Source organism: Athene noctua, chromosome 1, assembly GCF_965140245.1.
Source record: "Athene noctua chromosome 1, bAthNoc1.hap1.1, whole genome shotgun sequence".
Classification (NCBI taxonomy): domain Eukaryota; kingdom Metazoa; phylum Chordata; class Aves; order Strigiformes; family Strigidae; genus Athene; species Athene noctua.
In genome coordinates, this window is record NC_134037.1 from 227,172,540 (window position 1) to 227,189,438 (window position 16,899).

A 16,899-nucleotide genomic window follows, 5' to 3' on the forward strand; every position below is an offset into this window, starting at 1 on the left:
TTACTCTGCATTACACTGGCTTTGAATTGTAGGTGTACGTTACCTAGGGTAAAAAAATTACTAATGCAATGGTTAACAGTTTACAGACTGTAGGTCAGAAATGGTCCAAGTGAACAGCATGGTCCAGACAAACACTCTGGACACATATTTTCTTGAGATACATGGATCACCCCATGGGCACTTGTTGTCCAAAACAGAATGTAATTGTACATAACAAAGAAACAGTGTGACTCATCATTCATGAATGCTTTCTCTACAGTAGGTGGTACAAAACTGACAAAAGGAGACATCGTTTTGGTCAGATGAGGTTATATCCTCGGTTATATTCAGTTATACAGATTGGCTAGGCTTCAGCATATGACCCACAATTCTTCCATAAGAGGCTATATGGCCTGCTCTTACTAAAAGAGTGGCCTCCGTTAGTATCAAGGAAAGAACAACACATAGCTATCATTATTTCTAGCCACCAATGAAAAGAGAAAACAAATAATCTAGAGGAAGACTATTTTTATTGGCTTACTAGAAAACAACAGTATCTCACCCACACCTCAGGTAAACAGTGTTAAAGGCCTTCTTAACATCAAGATAACCACATTATTGCAAAACAGAAAAGAAATGGTGGTGATAAGGATAACACATTCAATAGATCTTAAATTTGAGATTCTTTCTAGAAATACTGTGCATTCTATCCATTAGTGGCTGCATTTCAGGATGCTAAGTACTTTGCAGATGGCATACTTTATTTGGCAAAACTGTTATTGTATCATCATTTAAATAATTATTTTTTCCACCTGTCCTGTCCTTGTTCAAGTACACACAATTGCAGTTTGCAACACACTGATGCTACAGCATTCATCCTTAACAATTATTTAATCTCAGTGTCTCAGCTTCTTCCATATTTTTCAAGTACAGAGCACAGCTTCTCACATTAAGCTAGGAGGAACTCGCAAAACCAACATCAGTATCCTGACCTCTGTATCAACTTTCACCTGGGACTCTCAACTGTTGTCTGGCTTCTTGCAAAGTGCTGTGAGAAAGCAGGAGTGCCAGAACCAACTAGAGCCAGGTTCCTCATAGGGTATAGAGACTGAATGAAGTGCAGGGGTCAGTTGTTTTCAAATATGACTATATTCTATATCAGAATTGTTCCGATCTTCCATGTTTTGGAAAAAATGCCAGATTCCACAGCCACAGAGTGCAAAGGTTCACAGCTGATGTGCATGGCACATTTTCACATTTTGCAACTCTTGCAACTTTTTGTTTCTTTCTAAAGATGTTTTACATTTGGACACATTTTCAGTGGTTTATGTACAGTTGTAAGAATTTATTCTTTGTTTTTCCTTTTGAAAATGAGAGTTCAATGTTAAAACAACTAAGTAAAATGGAGCAACACATGCTGAATTTTATTGTAATTTCTGCAGCTGTAGTACACTGAAACTTAGCTATAATCTCCTAGTCCTGATTAATGTCAGCATATCTCATGTTTTTTGCCATGTACAATGCTAAATCAAGTTTTGATATACATTTTTATCCAACCAACGGGAGTAAAACACACTTAGTACCTGGCCATCAAGAATTATCTGTTACTGGGAGCATTTAATCATCATATACCCAAAGAGACTGATATGGCAAGAGCAGTGAAATGCCAGAGTAGATCATCTGTCTTATCCCATCAATTAAACTGGGATGGTACCTTTTTTAATTAGCAGTGGAGAAAAAGCCAATAAAATTTTTTGTATTAAAAAAAATTTGATTTTGAAGAACGCTATTTCACTTGTTCACATAGCACATGGAACACTGACTTTGTGTATATGCTATTCTAGTCCCCCACTACAAAAAACAGTTTCATTTGTGGCATATCAAAATGATAGAGGACACGTTATTTATTCTGCTTTTTCCTTTTACTATTATTGTAAACATACCAAGTTCCTTTACTAAATAGCTACAGAAGAATGATCACTACAAAATAGATGGTAGAGACTTAAATCTGTGCACAGTCATGTAAGATTACAGCTGTTTTAGCAGAGGCATAGCTATTTATCTAATGACTAAGAAAATATACTTGGGGTTAAGACTATTTTGACTATAAAACAAATATAAAACACTATTTACATTCTTTAACCTTTGCAGTTTAGAAATATACAGTATAAAAGCAAAGCATTCAAGATCCCATGACGTACTAAACTGTCTGAAAATGACATTAGTATCTTCTGCACAATACTTACCTAAGCATTCATTTTAAGATAGAAATAGATTCATCAATTTGCATTAAATATTATAAATTTGCATGAAATATTACAAGGCACTATGACTGCAAACATTTTCTTAGAAGCAGCTGCAGAATTGTTTTTAGACAATCTATAGTGCTCTGTTGCTATTATACACCTAATCATTTGCCTTCCCACAGTTCCTATTTATTTGAACACGTGTAAGATTTATTTTTTATATAAATTAGATTCTGGTTTCATTCATGCCACCATAATTTCCAGAATATAATTATGTCCATCAACAGCCCATGTGTTTGTAGGGAAACAGAAAATTTATGGTGTCTCAATCTTGTAAGAAAATTAAGTATTAATGTAATTTCTAAGTTTACTTTCTAAATTATTTTGAATCATTCTCAAAACCCCAAAACAAGATTATAATTTAAAGCCAGAACAGGCCAACTGATATGAAATATCAGGAAAGAAGTCATTATGAGTCTTTACCATTGCTTTGAAGGATACCATAATTACAGAAAGCTTTTCATACACATATCATGCTGAGAAGATCAGTGCCTAAATGTTAGAGGAATATCTTCCACAGTTTTGCTGCTCTTCTGCAATAGGTTGCTCCAAAACATTTCAGAAAGAAAAAAAAAAAAAACCACCCCTCAACAGTTCTACAGCAAGCAGAAAGCTAAACTGAGATAGCTAAATAGTGCAATTAGCCATTCTTGAGGCTTATATAGTTCTCAAAAATGTTGTAAGATTTTACAGGAGTTGGATTCATGTGATGAAAGGACAGTTGAACTAGGATTCTTCTTCAAGGAAGGATCTATAGACAATCATTCCGAAGATTATCTTCCTGTGTATGTACAAAAAGCACTGGAGATTCTTCTATATGAAGTCTCCCTCCAACCATAAACTAGACAGAGACTGTTTACCCTACACTGCCAGATTCTTTCAGCTCTCTGGCTAACATTAGACCAACTCTCATTAACTAGTTTGAATGTTTAGAAGTTCTCTTGCAAATAACTCTTCAGATTTACCTCAAGCTAAATCTTCATATTCCATTAAGCTTTTACTCACGCAGAGGTAAGATTTGTCCTTCCTGCGATATCAACCTTTTGCCACCCAGTATGTGTTGTTAACACTGCCTTGGAAAGCCACATTCCCAACAAATTTCATCTGCATAAGGCTCAAATCATTAGAGATTCTGCAGAGACAATTCCAGCAGTGTTTCTTGGAAGAGTGACTTTGACAAGTGATCCTCAAAATATTTTGTACAGTTGTTGCCAAAGATTTCATATGAAAGTACCTGTTAGTGACAAAAGGAAAAGCTATATTAATATATATATAAATATATATTGTCTATCAGAAAATATTAGTGCAAGGAAGAATTTTAAATGAAAACATGACGCTTCAATCAGATTGTTACAAAACTCTGAAAACGTGTAAGATAAAATGAGAACATTTCAACTCTTTGTTCCAAATTGATTTTATATCTTAACTATATGAAGGAGGAAATAAATAATTTATCTGATAATAGCATTACCCACTTGGCAGATACCTTTTAGAATAATTTAAATAAGAAGTTCTAACTTTTTAAAATCTCCTTTAGGTAAAAATGCTATATACAGGATCATGGCAAAGAAAACATCTCATTAGAATTGCATTCCTAAATTCATGACAGAAATTCCCATACGCTATTTCTATAACCCTAGTGAATGAGGGCCATGGACCAGGGACCTACTGGTTCACAGGTCAAGAGGCATAGATTGGGTCATGTCCAGCATGCAAAGGGTAAAGTTTCTTTGTAGACAGGTTTGTCTTACAAACAGCTAGTCAAGACACTCAAAACCAGTCAGAAATCAAGCTGGTAAATAACGTGGATGATCAGGATTCAGTGTCCCTTAGCATCCTTTTTTATTTAACTACACAGATGTCGCCCCACAAAGTTCAGTAGCCTGCATTGCTGTTGCTTTTGACAAATCAGAAGTTAACTCTCACATCAGTTTTGAAGACCTACCTAGCCATGATAACCTTTTCTGAAGATAACAGCTAAATAAATTAATGCTGTTCTTGTGCATTTAAACTTTACTACATTATGACTGGCAAATTATTACATTTGTGGGTTTGATGGATTACGCAACTCAAGAAAATAATTTATATACATACCTAGTTTATCATAAAATTGCTTCCAGATATAGGGATCAATAAGCATGAATGATATGAATTCCTGCTTTTCAGAACAGGTTGATGCGAATAGTTTTTATCTACTCAATCACCGGTTCTTCAATTCTGAACAGGCAGAGCTTTCAAAAAAGTTATTTCAGTTGAAACCAAACCAGAGAAGAATCATAAAACACATGACAACATGTCTTTTCAAGGAGAGTCTCCAGCTGTTTGCTTACTCTGGCTTTCCAGTTCCTGAGCACCAGTGAAAAGACCAGAACAGAGTCTTTACTGTTTTAGAAACAAACTCAACATTCTCAAACACATTTTTTTTGCCTACAGACAGCTGCACATACATGTGGTAATTTCAGAATGCTACAGCCACTACAGAGGAACGCTGCATTGTATATCTACAGTCTTCACATTTTCGTAAGTAGGCTTTATTTTTTACAGTTCACTAAATCAGACTGCAGTTTTCTGAATTTTATGATTTAGTTCACAGCAAGAATGAAAGCTCAAAAGACCATAAAAGTTATTTTAATTTCAGAAATTGCTTTGGTACACTGATTGTAGGGCTCATTTAATACACAGTCTATTTCTAAAGAAAAATCAAATCTGCTTTTTAAAATATTATGGCTGCATCACTGTAGGAAGCTGAAGAGCTGCTATGAGTGGTCTTAGCAATAATTCTGGAAGTAAAGCATCCATTATCCAATGTATGACATATACAATTTATTTATTTGCCGGTACAATTTAGCAGAACTGACCAGAAAGATTCATAGTATTTCAAAAGTGGTTTCTAACTTAAATCTAACAAATTTCATAAAGTTTGTTGTGTGTCAGTTGATAGTGAAGAACTTTAACATTGTACAGCTCATGTTTTAAGCTTCCAAATTTCTTTAGAAATATTAGTGAGTTGCATTATAATTCTCAAGAAGCTGCTTAAGATCGATTAAGGCAGCAAAACATTTAGTTCCTTACTATTCTGCAAATATTTATGTGATTGGTAAGATCTGACTGCATTTGGACAGTAGTTCACATTATGTACTGCAAATACATTCAATTACATCATCAGTATAAAATTTTTAATCCAAATAAAGCAGGTTCTATCCAGAGTTTGTATGAGCACTCAGAAAAATTCACTTATACCATCTAGGTATATATAAAATACAACTTATACCATCAATACATACCTCAGGTAAAATTCTGTCTTTACAGAACCACCTTTAAAACATGTGCTATTTCAATTTAATTAAATGATCAGAATAAAGCTCAGAAGGGATTTGCATGGTACATAGATCTTGAGTGCTTCTCAGCTAAAGATATAGTGAAAGTTCAACTATTTGTCATAATCACCTAAGATTCAAAGATACAGCTTAGAATGAGAAGTAGTTTGACAAAAATTCTTCCAAGCATCAAAGATAATTGAAAAAATTCTAATAATATGAAGCAATAAAAGTAGAGTTTAAAGCTACAAGAAAGTTAGAACCTACTATCAACAGGTTGCACATGTGTGCATGTATACATATATTTATGTTTAAAGTACTCATATGCATCTTTCGGTGGTTTATATCTAAACTACTTTCCTGTACCTTCTAGAAATGTTTCTATATCTGTAATATAAATATTTCTGAAAAGAAAATATTTAACTAAAATTATTTAGAAAATGACTATTGAAACCAATGATTTTTTTCCCCTTCGACCTTTTAACCATAGATCATGAAAAACATAATAGGCAAATTTGTAATTTGGCCTTCAGCAACTTTGGAGAATAAACACAGAAAACACAGTCAAAACTTATTCAGAATTTCACTGTACAATAATTAGCAGAAAATTTTTAATGTTTCACTAATACTAGCCTAAAATCTAAATTAAAGGCCCAATCCTGTCTGCTTTTGAGAAAATATAAGCTTTACTAGAAACAATATTAGAAACAAAATCAATTCAAAATGAATGAAAATGATACATTAGTATTATGTTAACTAACAATGAAGGCTCAGTAAAAAGAATACAAGGCAAAGAATAGAATAGTGCACTGTCATTTTATTGATGGCAGCAATGACAATTTGCCTCTTTCATATGTAAAAAGTATTCAGCTTCATAATAAGAACTTTTTAAAAAAGTTTTTTGTGGTGTCAGGTCCACACTCCTTCTGCTCACAAGAGCTTTCTTTGTTCCATCCTGTTGCTTGAAAAAAGCCAGAATTTTTTCTAGAAGTCTTCAGCATGTTGGAGCTGCCAGTGAATTTTCTCCCACCCCGAGAAGGTTTCTAAATGAAAAAAAAAAAAAAAAGATAAGCATAAAAACTCTCCACTCTTTGTGCAACATACGCTTTACTGCTATTTCATCTTCTTCCTCCAAGAGAGTGAATACCCACTTTTCAGTACTTACAGAGATATAAATTTTTAAAAGAATAAATTAGAAGGTTGCACTTCAATGCAATAAATATGATCGGTATAATACAAGGAAAGAATGCTTTCTGGCAGTGACTTCTCACAAAAATGCAGTTTCTCCATTGATAAGGACTTCAGTACAGATTTTGTAGGAAGTGTGTCAAGATGTAGATTAATTCTGTCATGGAGCAAAGGAAGACCGCAGAAGCAGGTAAGGATCAAGCAGTTACAGGTTCACACTCTTAGATTCTTTCAGGTTCCTCCAAAAGCTATGAACCTTCAAAACACTCATTTCTGACTACTTGTTCCCCTTCTTTTTCATACTATCATGACATTCTATACAGAAAGTGTAAGCTCAGGATGTTATTTTTGTTATTGTTAGATTCTAATTCTTGTATCTTGATTCTCTATGAGGAATATTTTATTTTACAGACCTGTTAAAGTTAGTATTTGACTCATACCCTAGGGTGGGTTCAAGGGCTCTCAATGCAGTACTCTTGATAAAATTCTGAGCTAGTGTTCTCTACCTCACACTGCTGGATATTAATAAAAGATCATTTCTAGTCAACTGCAACCACAGTGAGGTACTAACTGCCCCATACTCCTGTTACTTCACATTAACATGAGTACTCTATCACTCTGTCTTCATAATAAACACCAAGTCAAGACTTCCTGCATGTCTGTAGCAATTGTCCTTAATACCCAAAGCATAGAATAGTGTGGCAAGCAGCTCTTCAGAAGGATAGAATCACAGAATGGTCTGGGTTGGAAGGGATCTTTAAAGCTTCCCTAGTCCAATCCCCTGCAATGAGCAGAAAAATCTTCAACTAGATCAGGTTGCTCAGAACCCCATCCAACCTGACCTTGAAGGTTTCCAGGGTTGCAGCATATACCATCTCTCTGGGCAACCTGTTGCAGTGTTTCACAACCCTCATTGTAAAGAATTTCTTCCTTATATCTACTCTCTTTTAGTTAAAACCATTATCCCTTGTCCTTTCACTACAGATCCTGCTAAAATGTCTGTCCCTATCTTTCTTATAAGACCCCTTTAAGTACTGAAAGGCTGCAGTAAGGTCCCTCTGGAGCCTTCTCTTCTCCAGATTAAATAAACCTGTGGGTCCAAATTCCACCTCTAGAAACCAACTACGATTTTAAAAGCCTCCTCACACTTAAGACCCCGTTACACTGTAGACAAAGATTATGAGCTGGTATTTGTCAATACTAATTCCAGATTCGCAAGAGAAACTTTAACACCTAAACGAGTATGCTGAAAACTAATCCAGGAAGCAGTACAGCAATGTATTTCTTCATTGATGTATCAGTGGCAGTAAGTCCACCCTGTCAAGTGATGTAACATTACACATATAGGAGCTTTTGGGTCTGAGGTCGTATGTCTACTGTATGGACCTAATATTTAATCTTTGATATGACCCTATTATACTCAATACAGATAACGGCCAGCAAGCTTTACTTTCAGAATTGTCCAAGTTGCTTTTGAAAACAAGGCACCTTGGAACTTTAAACTACAATATTAAAATTCTACAGAATTTACCAATTTATAATATAATCATCAAGGGCTCTCCATCTCTTTTTCAGGAAAAAAAAAAAAAAAAGTTACTTTACATAATCCAGAAGTACTTCTGAGGAAGTAAAGGTGTCATTAATCAGTGATCTGGTGAAGAGGCAAAGCATCCTTCAGATGAAAGTTGAGGTAAAATTATGTTTCACTGGATCCCTTAAAACTTCCCCTGAGAAACCATGTCTTCATCTAATATGTTATCAAAAACTGGAAATAAGAAAAATATGCCATGCCCTCAAAAGTTCTGTAGAATAAAAAGGAGAAAAAGCCATATAGAAATACACTTCTAGGAGCTGATATTCAATATTCCTGAACTTTTTTACATGTCAAGAAATTAAAGTTATACTGTTGTACAAGTCTGGCTAATCTGAAAGCAATTTAGAAAAGGACTATGCTTGATTATCTGCCTACATTTAAAATCATAGAACTGATTACATTCACCATTTATTTTTGGAAAAGCATGACAGAGAGAAACCAGTAACGAAAATCTAATTCCACTGTCTTCAACCTCATTACGTCAAGTGTAATGCATTTCAAAATTCAATCTAAGATATAAAGTAGCATGACACGTACTATGGGGAGCTATAAGCCATACCGGATAATATGTCCACCCCCGTATCACAATAAACACTCCTCACATCACTTCACCTATCAAACAAGGCAAATGAGGGCAGCTACACTGGTCTTGACATGAGCTTCAGAAAGCAAATCTAGCAGGTGAAATCTTGTCTGTACCACACAGAAAAAGCTTCTGGATACAGCGCTACATACTTTTACCTTCAAAAAGATTGGCAATAAAGTGTTCTTAAACTGAAGAAGAATTTCCATTTTTTGACACTATTCAATGATGACCACAAATGCCCCACTCTGCAAGAGGAACAAAGTGTTCAGTTTTCCAAATATTCACTAAAACATAGTGGCAGAGCAAAAAAGTCGGTATCACCAATTCCAGACAAAATAAAGGATTGTTTTGACTGGAACTAATACAGGAGCTAACTATACTTAAGTATATAGAAGTATACAGAAGGCATCTCTTGCCTCTCAGTTTTCCTTTTCTACCTGAGTGATCCTAGTGTTCCAAGAATCTAAGACCAATTTGATATCTTGACTACTTTTTGGTGTTAACATGCAATAGGTGTTACATTATTTTATGCTGAAATATAGTTTAGCTTAATACTGGAAATTTTCCAAATATAAACCTAAATCTGATAAAGCAACTAATTGAAACAGCTAGATTTAGCAAATAATTTTAATATAAAATACACATATATTCTAACTGACTACACTTTAGTTAGTTTGAGATAGTTTCCACTTAAGTCAAGTTCAAGACAATTCAGTTACGGCAGCCAAAGATGGCATTGAATCTTTTGATCTAGAGGGAATTAATTCACCTATCAAGAAGTTGTATTTTCTCATAATGAATTGCTGTTTACAGTGGCAACTATTTAAGGTATGTATAACTCCTACAATATTTGCTGTCTTTACCATAGAAGATAAAGTGCATAATATTCCAACAGAGCTGGACTTACAGAAGGAGTCAACGTTTATCAGGTGTAAGCTGTCACTGATTGTACATTGCACTGGGTTAGTAAATTCAGTTTTGGATTACAAACTGGCACTGTCTATCTAACTCAAGCAGATACTGAAGTAAACAGTCCTGTGCCAAAAGAGGACACAGGAATACCTCATTTCATCAACTGAGAAAGAGAGTTTTAAATTATGATAAAGGAAAATAAGGTTATATCTGGAAGCACGGTCAATAAAAGATGTACTTTTTAAAGCAAAGTAAGAAGTTGCTGAAAAAATATATTCAGCTTCATGACACATTTTCCAAAATATGTATTATTTTTTTCCTGGATGAGAACAGTCCATCACTACTTGTTGACAAATGCTTTTAGGTTTATTTAACCAACACCATTTACCACCTGAACCTAACTCCTTTATTTAGAGATGTCTGACAAAACAATAATATTTGAACTGGGATAGAGAAAGGGCTGTAACTGTTTATATTTTATGGTAGGTAGGTTTTGATACCGAGTCTGTTGTCCATTTAAATCAGAATTCTGCTAGAATCTTCAAAGAAAGGTATAAAAACACCTGCAAGGAACAACTGCCTGTGCCTAGAAAGGTTGTTTCAACCTTCTTGAGATACATGAGTTACTATCACTCTCTCTGGATGTGTTCCCCCCTTCCCTCCCAGCTGGCCAAATACAGTTTTCTAGATTTATACTGTAAAATTAGAGAAATATGAAAAATATTAGATAAAGACACAAAAAACTCTCTCTAGTTTTGACTGCTGTCTACACTGAGCACACTGACACTCCTCTGAGCCAGCTGAGCTGGTTTAGAACTCAGGTCGGTACATATGCCAGAATTATTTCTGCACAAATTATCTCATGACATGTTTATTGATAGTGATTGATACACTTACTTAAAATAGAAAATCAAATTATATGGGCAAAACCAGAATAATTATCACCTTGGCAAGAGGTAGGAATAAATTTTGCTCTCATATATTGCCAGTACTCCCCCAAATGGAAAAGGTATTTTAGCATATGATCAAAAAAGTACAATCATACATTACTGCATGTCAGAAATACCAAAAGCTACAGAGACCAGCAGCACCTACTAAGACAACTGAGTGTGGAGGGCTCGAGCAAGAGCAGGAACTAAAAAGAGCTGGGTAAAAATAAACTGGCTAGTATGGAAAAAAAAGCCGTTTGAGGACGAAGAGAGATTGTAGATGCACACCAAGTAGCATGCAACTTTACAAAGCTTTCTTTATTTGGGACAGACTTTTAATCAACGGTTGAAAATTAAGGATTTAGGAGATCCACAAGTAAAATGTAAGCAGTACAACACACTTGTTTAGTAAAAGAATTATAACTTCTATCTGGCTGGCCTTTTTAGATTTCTGAACGTACATATCAGGTGTGTTTTCTGAGGATGGTATATAATCCTTTAATTTCTGCTAATTAATAAAGTTTAAGTGCAAGTATATCCTCAAGATTCAGAGTATGGTAAATATTCTTAGACCCTGTATCTCCCTATTCAATGGTGAGCTCACAGATTTCAGATTTTAGTGTTGCAAATTCTCCTTTCCATGCTAAGCAAAACAATAAAAATAATATTTATCCACATAAATGGCTCATAAAAAGCAGAATATGGAACCTCGGACAGAGACAGACAGTACTGAGTTCAGCAGGGACTACAGCCACTTATTTCAGAGAAGTTAGTCCAATGTATGTGAATGAGAGAAACTTCATGCTGCTCTCAAGTGAGAAAGTACCAAGTAAAAGTTTGCTCAGATGACATGAATCCTTACATAAAGCAAAGTTAAAAAGCTATTTTCCAAAGTGTTCTTATTGCCTTCCTTCTCACAGGTATATTAAGTCATTTCCTACAGCCACAAAATCCAGATAAATAGAAATATCTTAACGTTTATCATAAATATATCAATATCTCAAAAAAAATTTAGAAGCAATATGACAAACTATCTTCCATGTAGGCGATGGCAACAAGTGGTTTCTAAACTAAAAAGTAACAACCATAAAACTTCCACTTAAATGGTAAGACACTGATTTAATATCAGTAGTTCTTCATACATGTAGCAATCGCTGCTCTGTTCATGCTCCTTATAAACAGATTAACACTATTAAACAAAGTAGGTCATGCATGTGCCATTGCTTAACACTTTTTTTTTTTTTTTTAATGAGAAACAAGGTTTTTTCTAGGAATTGTCTATTTGCTTGTAAAATCGTGATTACAGTTATTTATTTGTTCAAAATATTCATCATCAGCAACCCAGTTCTGAGGGTTCTTTATACAACCGACCACTGGCAAAGTTGTATAAAGTTCTCTCACAAACTTCACAAAGACTGAAGAACACTGAAGTACAGAACAATCCAGATCTACTTTTCTTGAAAGCTAAACCCATAAATAAAATGTCAATATCATGCATTTACCTTTTATTTATTATTAATCAGTTTCTAGCTCTTGGGGGCTGATAAAATTGTTGAGTAGGTCGTGTGGACCGTCTTGGCTGACCATCACCTCCTCTGCGGAATTCTAGAGTTTGCTCATATGTTTCTTCTTCCTCCTCCTGCAGGTAAATAGCATTGTTTTAAATGGAAAAGTAGGAAAATGCATAATACATGAGTAGGTATATGCATACATACACACAGAACACATACACACACATATACATGTATGAATGAATTCATGCACACATAGCATCTGCTGGGAGTAGTGGGTTTTTCAAACCTAGCAAAGCTAACAAAAACAACATGGAAAAATGTCAAAACTCAATCCCCAGGACAGCAGCAGAAGTTATTAAATATTTGCGGTGAAAAAGCATATATATATATATATATATATATATATATATATATATATGAAAGCAAAATTATTTTCCAAGAGTCACACAGGCAACCAACTCAAGAAGCAAGATAACCACAGCAAGAGAAATACCACCTTTTGGAATTTTAGAAATGTGTGTGGAACGAAATAAAAGAATTAGGAAATGGAAATGCAAGGAACATCATCTGGCAATATGCATGCTGGAAACAGAGATCTGAAACCGCAGATAAAAATATGTAATACAGTAATAATGAAAAAAGCCTACAAGTATAGTGGACAGCAATTTAGATGGGAATTTGCTATGTGCGGCAATAATAAATATAACCTCTGAATAATGACAGGAGAGGTAATTACATATTTGCAATATTGCATTCACTCCTAGGCATCTCAATATGAGAACGATACTGACAAATTACATGGAGTTCAGAGAAAAAAACCAACAAAAATGATCAAGACACTGAAGAATTATTTTCAAAGGAAGATTAAAATAGCTACATATTTATTTTGGTCAAGAAATACTGAAAGAAAAAGAATTCATCTGATGTAATATTCGAAGGTGGTACACATTAAAGATAGAGAAAAATTTTAAGAGCATTAGAGCTGATAACAAAGAAATATAAGAAAAAACTATAGGTTAAAAAACCGCTGAACATTGAGTATGATTGTTAAATGTGTCTCAGGGAAACAGTTACTATTTCATTTCTTTAATATCCTAACATTACACTGTAGCAGACACCAGGTCTCAAGGGAACATGCTGTAAGAAATTCACTTTTGGGAAAAAGTACTGAAATATATAATTCCCTTTCATTTGCATGTAAGAACATGAACACAAACCAAGAACACTGAATCATTCCTTAAAAGTTTGTCAACAGTTCCAACACCCAGGAACTCTTAGGAGTGCAGCATGCACATAACAAAGAATAAGCAAATCACAGCAGTAAAATATTTCACTGTAAGAGACACAAAAGGGAAATCTACAGCCTAAGTATCTTTTGGTTGTGAAAAGTCAGATCTTGCTCAAGAAACCTCTTTCTGGATCAGCTTGAATATCAATAAACATGCTTTTTAAAAATAACAGTTACAGACAACCACATTTCTCATGGTAATGTCTCCTATTTACAGGGCATGTCTGTGGTCAATATTTCCAGAACAACAGATTAAGCCCTACCACAGAGAGTGTGAAATAACTGTAGAATAAAGCAAATTTTCAACCCAATTGAATACAGCATAACTGATTTATATATTTTAGTTTTGCTGTAGCCAAAGGCTGAGACCATGGAATTCTGCCACAAAACTTACTTCTCTCAGCGTACCTCTTATTGCTTGCAGCACTATTGATTCCCTCATGTAAAGGAGTTCAGAGACACTGATTATCCAAAAGAAAAAGAATAGAAAAGCAGATGTCTAACCATAAAATCCACACAATTTGGAATACTGTTAGCCCTAGTACAAACCCTCAACTCAGTATATGAAGTAATCTCCCATCACTGACAACACAAGCAGTACAAGCATCAAAACACTAAAAGGTAAGCTAGATGCCTCAAGTGGTCTAAATACATTTTGCTCTTTCAGTACGTTCCAAGAAACTTGAATATCTGAAAATAGTTCTATATTATTTGCTGAAAGAGTGAAGAAAGATACAACAGGAAGTTTTCTTAATTTTTTTTTCCAAAGCTTCAATCTAACATAAAAGAGCTCACTCTTCAAGAATAAATCTGTTGATTTGCATACGTACAATATCTGGATTTCCCCAAACTGGACAACTAAATGGCTGAAAACTTAGCAATGCACACTGGTGTTTTCAAGAGACTCCAGCAAATTAGACATGAATCTTTTCTTTGTAACCTTGGCAGTCTTTGTTCAAAGGAACAGAACATGAATAGTTTAGTGCATTGCATCTCACCTGTTAATAGCCAACCTCTTTCTGAGGATATCACAGTAAATTTCTAGAACAGCAAATCTTCATCAAATCTCAAACTTAATGTTGTTGATCCTCTGAATTCAGTAAAATCAAATTAAAACTAAAATTAGTCTTACACATTGCCATTTTGATGTAGTTGTCTTTACGCACAGAATGATAAGCTTCAGGTGAAATGCATTCTAATTCAACAATTTTTATTACAATAGGCAAGAGTGAAACGTGAATTCATTCACATTCAATTTCTTAAGGCTCTGAATGAAATGAAAGCGAGCAATGCAGCAAATCATTATAACAAATGAGCAACAGAACACCTTTCAAATGTTCCCGGATTCTTCTCTATGCACAGTGGCTCCCCACAAAGTTACTGGCTGTCTTGTTGAAGACTGACATCTTCACGTCAGATGACACACTGTAATTTGTTTCTTGGATCTTTTTTCATATTTGATCCTATCTGGATCTAACACTCTCCAAAGAAACCATTTTCCAAGCCATATCTTTATTAAACATTGTTTCTTGTTTTGCAAGTAACTGCATTTCTTTTCTTTGACCATTTCCTGATCACTGACTCTCAAACCACCACTGCTGATCTTTCATCCTTTTTCTATTGCCATTATGTTTTAATTCTACCTTTAGGATTTTTTTCTAGGTTCGTCATTATCTCAATTTATTTTAAGATCTCTCTAACCCATGCTCAAAACCACCATCCATCTTCTGGAACAGCATCCACCCTTTGTAGACAAAACTCGTTATCTCTAATATTCACCACTTCATTTTTTCTGTTCTTCAACCTAAAAATTTCAGCTATCTACATTTCTTCCATTATAACTCTGCGATCAGTTAGATCACACATCTTGCCACCAACCCTATCTTCCCAATTTTTCTTGCTGCTTGCTTCCAATTTATCAGTTGCTTATGGTTCATTTTGAATTACTGCATTTCCTACTTCCTTATCCATGTAAGATCTAGATTACATTTTATAAAGCAAAGGTGGCCATGAATGTCTCAGAGCATTTTCATTCATTACCAGCAGAGGTTCTATTACCAGTATACTACTCAAAAAACATATAGTTTATTACCTCCGTCCTTCAGTTTATATTCATTAGTTATCTAATATTCCAGGATCCAGGACTGAGTTTTCTAGTACTTATACAATGCCTACTTAGGGTTATGTACCCTGAGATTAGATGACAGCACTAAGCACAACTGCGAAAGACAGCAAAAACTGGAAGATCAACAGGAAAAAGCAAAGAAAGGTTTACAATGAAAACAATGACATGCACAAAGAAATTACTGCACTAACAGGTTAGAATGACAAGAGAGAGTGTGGAGGATGTCAGCACTCTTTAGGCATTTAAAAAAAGATAGCAAACAGTGAAGCATAACTCACAGGGAATTTCAGCTTTTATTAAATTTTTTACCATAAAAATCTGCTGTTATTTTGGCATTTTTGTTCCATCTTGTATGACAGACAAGAACTAAACAAGTGTAAAATGGGAATATATGCACACTTAGTGCTTTTATTTTGGATTCATACACTCTCAAGAGCTTGTACCACCACCATACTTTATCAGCTGAGCCTACTGAATCAGCAAGTACCTTTAGTCCAGCCAAGTGACTATCAGCATGCTTTTACATAAAAAAATCAATGGATTTCATAGCTGCAGAATAGTTATAAACCCAGCATTTAAAATACTTTAACAACCATTTTACTCTTAAAATTAACAATATTAAAATAAATTTCTATTTCATTAAAAACTTTCTCATTGAATTTCACTGCAAGACTTTAAAAAGAACTGTTTAGAAACTTTTTTTTTTTAAATACAGTCCTTTAAGTGAATACTTACTGTATAACTCCTGAGAATAATGAATAGGTGGATGACAGTAAAGAGCAGCACAGAAGTTATGCATTACACAAAAGCTTTGCTGAACGTTATGCTCATATATATTTAGCATGCAGTTGCAAGTCACAGCTGAGCAGCTCCAATAATTTGCCACCTAAAAACTAGCTACCTCTGTCTATTCCTTCTTACGAACTAAAAATTCTGTTCTATTCACCGGGCCCTTCTGCTACAGCTTTTCAATTATAGCTCTCTCTGGGCTATTAAGGGATGATCACCAGAACCTGTGCAAGGAGGTACGATGGAGCAGCGTGGGGCCAGAAACCATGGGGCAAAGAAGAGACAGAAGGCAAAGAAAGCAGAAGACACTTTTCCATTTCAGTAATGTCAAACCACTGTTTCAGTTTCAGCTGTAGTTTTAATTTTGCCCAT

The 16,899-nt window shown here is 34.6% G+C and overlaps 1 protein-coding gene across 3 annotated transcripts in view; it reads right to left on the bottom strand.

Annotated features, from left to right (window-relative positions):
* Positions 1-6,401: 6,401 nt before the first annotated feature.
* Positions 6,402-16,899, bottom strand: part of TDRD3 (tudor domain containing 3) — a 118,667-nt gene continuing 108,169 nt past the window's right edge. For all 3 annotated transcript variants that reach the window (XM_074912193.1, XM_074912184.1, XM_074912201.1), the window contains 2 exons: positions 12,314-12,450; positions 6,402-6,645 (listed from right to left, as the gene is read on the bottom strand). In XM_074912193.1, coding sequence (XP_074768294.1) covers positions 12,331-12,450 — 120 coding nt within the window. In that variant the 3' untranslated portion in view covers positions 6,402-6,645; positions 12,314-12,330. The remainder of the gene's footprint in view (positions 6,646-12,313; positions 12,451-16,899) is intronic.